Source organism: Amblyomma maculatum, chromosome 4 (genome assembly GCF_055883805.1).
Source record: "Amblyomma maculatum isolate TAMU_Amacu chromosome 4, ASM5588380v1, whole genome shotgun sequence".
Classification (NCBI taxonomy): domain Eukaryota; kingdom Metazoa; phylum Arthropoda; class Arachnida; order Ixodida; family Ixodidae; genus Amblyomma; species Amblyomma maculatum.
Genome location: NC_139347.1, coordinates 56,043,266 through 56,049,265, shown reverse-complemented (window position 1 = coordinate 56,049,265; position 6,000 = coordinate 56,043,266). Strand labels below are relative to the sequence as shown.

General features: G+C 50.4%; 1 protein-coding gene across 1 annotated transcript in view; it reads right to left on the bottom strand.

The window, feature by feature from the left end:
• Positions 1-346: 346 nt before the first annotated feature.
• The window catches only part of rk (G-protein coupled receptor rickets), a 162,421-nt gene continuing 156,767 nt past the window's right edge, over positions 347-6,000 (bottom strand). Inside the window, exons 14-17 of the mRNA XM_084599881.1 lie at positions 5,684-5,982; positions 4,224-4,400; positions 3,454-3,692; positions 347-2,551 (exon numbers count right to left, since the gene is read on the bottom strand). Coding sequence (XP_084456007.1) covers positions 347-2,551; positions 3,454-3,692; positions 4,224-4,400; positions 5,684-5,982 — 2,920 coding nt within the window. The remainder of the gene's footprint in view (positions 2,552-3,453; positions 3,693-4,223; positions 4,401-5,683; positions 5,983-6,000) is intronic.

Here is a 6,000-nt window from a genome sequence, read left to right as displayed (position 1 = left end):
TTTCACTTGCAAGCTTAGCTAGCTGATTCTCTTCACAGTCTGCAAGTGATTGGCACGTTGCGACATCGCGAACCCTGAGTTGGATTCATGTACTGCTCTAATGTATTTATCCCATGTGAATCACGCAGTTTGAGTTTATCCACCATGACAGCTCCTTCCCTTTACACACTATCCGTCTTGTCTACTCCTGCGTTAGAGCTAAGATAAATAACTCATTGCTTTGTTGTTTACCCCTGACACATTTTACGCTTGTTAAGACGAAGGCAGTACACTCACCTACAGCGAAGTATACAATGAATGTGGTAAACACCGCGTGGAACGAGCACAATGAAAAAGAGTCGTGCAGTCAATGTTCCTTTTTCTCATCGGTGACAGCGCCGGTAAGGAGGGGAGAACCTTCACTACTAGTCACTGCTGGAGGCACGTCTTCGGATTTCCCATCCTCAGTCTTCGGTTCTTCTGTAGCCAGTAGCGCTCGACATTCCTGCCTCGATCCCAGCTCGCAGCAGGAGTTACGCGCCCGGAACTCGATGAATACCTCATCGTTCTCGGAGTTCGAGTCCGAGCGGTCGGCGTCGCTGCCGTCGTGAGGAATGGGCTCAAGCTGGCTCCACTCCTGGAAGCTGCTTCCTTCCTGGTTGTGGATGCGTGTGTCGCTTTTGGAGCACGGCAGGCTCTCGGAGGACTTGGGCCTCAGGTGACTCTGACTTCTGACCTTGAGCTTGCGTTCCTTGGTTTCCGTTTTTCCCTTGGGGCTGTGACTAGACAGCGAACGCAGGAACAGTGGCAGGTTCTTGAGTGACATCTTCTTTAGGGAGTTGTCCGAAACCACCTTGCGCCCTGTTTGGTAGTAGCCCGGGGTGCTCTTTTTGCCCTGGCTGCTGATGTCGTCCACGCTGATGTGCATCTTTTTGCCGTGCGTGCGCTTCTTCTTGCGGGGCTCCTCAGAGACTGACGGCAGCTGCTCGTGTTCCGGCTGGCTGTCGGCACCGGCCTTGGATGTGCTCGGCTGGACGCCACTGGGGCCAGACTCGCTTTGAAGGGAAGTGTTGGTAGTGTCGTCTTTGACTGAGTTACGCTGCTCCGACTGGTCGGTTGAGAGCACCACGTGCTCCTCTTTGGACAGTTCACTACTGTCCTCGTGGCTCGTCTCGGCTAGCCGATTGTAGAAGCAGTTGAACTTCTCCTCGAACTCCTTGTTCTTGAAGGGAAGGGACACCTCCTTCCGGCAGCAAGCGGGACACAGGTTGTCGCTCCTCCGTCGCGCGTACGGCGGCGAGCGGGGCGGCGGTGCTGCCCTGGCCGAGTCGTCGACGGCTAGCTGCCGGCAGAGCTGCGGCTTGTCGCGCGTCGAGGCCCTCAGAAGCCGACCGGGATCGGCACCGGCCCTTGCGGGTGGACCGCGAGCAGTCCCATCGCTACTGACGGATGAACGCGACATGCGCACGGTGGAGGTCGAAGAGTCCGGCCTGCTGCAGGACAGGCTCGAGTCTTGTGATGGCTTGCGGCCCACGACGGCCCACGAGCCGCCGCGGCCTAGCAGCCGCAGCGGAATGCTGCCCTGGCGCCAGCTGTCCGAGCGCGAGGAGAAGTTCTCGCTCGAGATGCTGGACGCCCTCTGGCCGCCGCGCTCCATGGTGCGCTGGATGCGCGCCAGGGCGTAGTTGTAGCCATCCACGTCCGTCTGGAGGCTCTCCGGGTCCCGGCACAGGAGGTAGCGTAGCGCGAACGCCTTCCAGCCGCTGGGCGCCCGCGAGGTAGCCTTGGCCAGGGTGCATTGGCACGGCCCTGGCGCCGGTTGGTCCGTGAGCCGCTCGCCGGCCGAGTTGGTACCCAGCAGCGTGTGGCGGTTTGAGAAGTTGGAGCTGTGGCGGCAGCGGCCGATGCCCCGCGTGACGCGGGACTCCTCGATGCGCTTGCAGATGAGCACGCAGTCACGCTTGAACTGCTTGGTGAATATGGCGTAGAGGAACGGGTTGGCGCAGCTGTTGAGAGGCAGCACGAAGATGGTGAACACCTTGGCCTCTTCGAGAGAGACCAGCTGTAGGCCTGCCACCGCAGTAAGCGAGAAGAAAGCGATCGGCGCCCAGCAGAGAAAGTCCGTGAAGACCAGAAGCGCCATGCGTTTTGCGATGCGCGAGTCGTTTGAGTTCCAGGCCTGCGAGCCTCGGATGGCACAATACATCTTGAGGTAGCACCCCATGAGGATGAGGAAAGCGACACCATTGATGAGAATGAGAAACACGACGTAAGCCAATGACGTAGCAGAATCTTCGGTCTCGAAGGGCAAGCACACGGCGAACTTTCGATAGTCGCTGATGCCTAGCAGAGGTAACAGTGCCATGACAAGCGCGAAGATCCAGCCGCAGCCCATGATGTAGCCGGCATGTTTGAGTGAGAGCCGCTTGTTAAGATGCATGGCGTGCGTAATGGCGTAATTTCGCTCCATGGTGATCACCGACAGCGTGTATACGGACAGCTCGGAGCTCAGCACGCCAAGGAACCCTGCCGTCTGGCAACCGGGGGACATCTGCCAGCCTATGCCGTACACCTGCATGAGAGCAGAGAGCCGATACTGTGCAACAACGGAAACTAGAAAATAAAGAGCAGAAAATCGGGATGGTAAACAGGTAAAAAGCGAACAGATGAGGTGTACCGTGCATAAAAAAAAAAACTAGAAAAAAAAAACGTTTCCGTAAGTTTGGAAACACGTCCGACGATGCTGTATTTCATCTGACGACTACGATTGCCTACAGCATACAAGAAGAAAGCGAGACATGGTGAGCACCCTATCTGTTGGAAATTTATCAGGAGTCCTCCACTAAAGCACCGTATTTGGTTTTTCTTTCTTTTTTTGCTTTCATAAATTTTCATTTTCAAGGGCTGCCACTTTGCGTTTCTTTTCAAGGCGGGTAGCTGTGTGAAGCTCTGCTCGTACGTCAGGGCGTTCTGTAAGTAACTTTCAGGAATCATTTGCGAAGGTTGCAAGATAAGGATATGCTTTGAGTGCTAAAGCGTCAATGTCAGCAGCGATGGCTTTGAGATCTGAGCGCCAGCCTCATGTGTGAGAGATGCCAGACTCGGATCGTAGTACAGCTGTGAATATTAACCGTAGTGCAGCTGTGAATATAAAGAGCCAAGAATTGCCGAGTGTCGATAATTTGTCAAGGCCACCCGGGCTGTAAGGCATTTGGCACCTGCCTTGGCAATTTAGGTGCGTATATTTGCTTTTCCTCTTCGCATGCAGTTAACATATCAATCTTTCCTTGCCTCGTGGCACGGGTGCACCTTGCAAATCTTTCTATTTTTGTTCCACTTAAATAATGCTAATTAAAGCGAGGTAGCCTAAATTTCACAGTTTTAAATGAGCGGAATAAGACCCAACGACAGAAAGACGATTACCAGCAGGAACAGAAAAGGGTTGCTTTGCATGCCGGGTAAGAAGGCCCATACCCGAAACTCTCCGAGCGTAGAGGCATCGACGACGGCGAGGAACCCGAGGTAGACGCCCATAAAGAAGTCCGCCAGGGCCAGGTTGCAAACCAGGAACCGCGGCACGTCCATCTTGGAGCGACCGAGCGACAGCACGACAACGACGAGACCGTTTCCTAGCATGGCCAGCAGGAACACGACCCAGACGCCGCAACGCAGAGTCCACCAGCCGAACAGGTCCTCGCACGGCATGAACGGGGCTGCGACGTGTCGACAGATGGCGCTTGGTGAAATTTAGCCATATGGACTTCTTTGAGATTTTATCTGTCAACGTCATGTCATATAGTATAATCCCATACCAGATCATGTCATCCCGCACCATATCGTATCATACCATATACCATATACCATATCATACCATACCATACCTTACCATACCATACCATACCATACCATACCATACCATACCATACCATACCATACCATACCATACCATACCATACCATACCATACCATACCATACCATACCATACCATACCATACCATACCATACCATAACATAGCAACATACCATACCAAACATACCGTACCGTATCATACTATGCCATACCATACCATAAAATACCATACCATACCATACCATACCATTTAAAATTTTCTTTCATCATTGCAACCATCGTTTTGAAACTTTAGGCCAGCATGATGTTTCATTTAGTAAAGTATGAGTGAAAAAAAAAGAAGTAAATTTTCACTTTACTGCTACAAAGTTATAAGAAGTGAAATAAAATCACTTGGTAGTGGAATGCACTGAACGGGGTACTGGAACTCTTCGTCGCTCGTGTAGAGGGCCTTGTAGTCCTCCAAGTATTCGCCGTAGTATTGGGCCAGGTTGTCCGGAATGATGTAGTCCTGGCCGAAGACCTTGATGAGCTGGTGAGTGAACTCTTGGAATTTCGATGTAATGTTATCTGTGGAGGAGAATAACAAGAGATGCATTATAGCAGTGTAACCATTCAAATAATCGTACATTGACACTTGGTGACAATATGGCCTTGCAGGTATGTCAGTGATGAGGTCAGAGAAACCAGAAACCGTCACAATATCATAAAATATTAAGCGGTGTCCGATATTTGGACTGAGATGAGCTTGCCCATCCATTTCTTTCTTGTGACTAAATCTGTTAGCCTCTTCGATTCATTCCTTTGTCCCAGCCTGTATGGCAAGCAAGCGTATATAATTAGGTTTTGCCTCATTTATGTCATTATGAGTTTTACCCGATTACTCCATTTACACAGAGAAAGGGTGACAAAAATTAATATGAGGTACCTACATGTTTCACACAAAGTGAGTGGCCATAGAGCTAAAATCATTGCAGTGCCAATTTTGTTATTTGTAATGATGTATCCAATAGGAATTAATTCTTTAAATAGTTTAGAAGGGGTACAGCTTGGTTTCTTGAGGTGAGGGTACAGCGCTTGACGACAAAACGTTGACGACACAAGTTTACAGAGAGAGGAGGAAATATATATATATATATATATGTTCAATCTATTTGAACTCATAAATAAAGAAAGGCTACAAAAAGCATATTGCAATACAAGGCAGAGCACCAAATAAAAAGCATCACTGACACCTGACAAACTTTCATATTAAAAGGAGCTGTAAGAAGAGTAATTGAAGCTGCGAAAACATAACCAATTCATAGAAAGTAAGCATAAGTGTGGCAAGGTTGGAGCATAGACAAAGAACGAAGGAACAAATGCAGAGATGGCGAATGTCGTTTCAATATCCACACCATTGGAGAAACAACTACATAGAAGCTGCATGCGATTATATATCTCGCTGATAAGACAATACCCATCACTGTGCTGCTGGAGGTTATAAATTTTTTGGTTGCGTTTTACCTGACTTTGGGCCTGAAGCACACGTATACAATAACTATCGAAACCCTCCACACAGCACAAGAAATGCGTAAAGATGTGATGGTTTGTGCTAATTGAAGAGCGCAATAAAGAAACGCAGCATTGACACGAAATACAGTCTCGCTGTGTGTGTGTGTGTGTGTGTGTGTGTGTGTGTGTGTGTGTGTGTGTGTGTGTGTGTGTGTGTGTGTGTGTGTGTGTGTGTGTGTGTGTGTGTGTGTGTGTGTGTGTGTGTGTGTGTGTGTGTGTGTGTGTGTGTCATGTGCTATTTATTCGTTACGCTCTCATATTTACCATAGCTTTGGAACACACAAATGCCAAGTACGCACCGGGGAACACGTCGAGTCCTGAGGCGTTGCTAAGGCTGGTCCACTTGTCCATGTCGATGTCGTCCTTCTTTAGCCAGAGCACGGCGTCCTTGGCGACGGGAGCGTCGGGCGTCCCTCCCGCTGTGGACTGCAAGTAGGCGCAGCAGTGGTACGAGTAAGAGAGGTACAGTTTTTGGATTCGTGGAAACGCCTCGGGCGGCGGGAAGCTGCGCAGGTGCCGATTCCCCGACGTGACCAGCCGATGTAGGCCGCGCAGACCACGATACGGCATCGCCGGGAACTCGTTGTCCGCCAGATTCCTGGAAGATGGAGAGCGT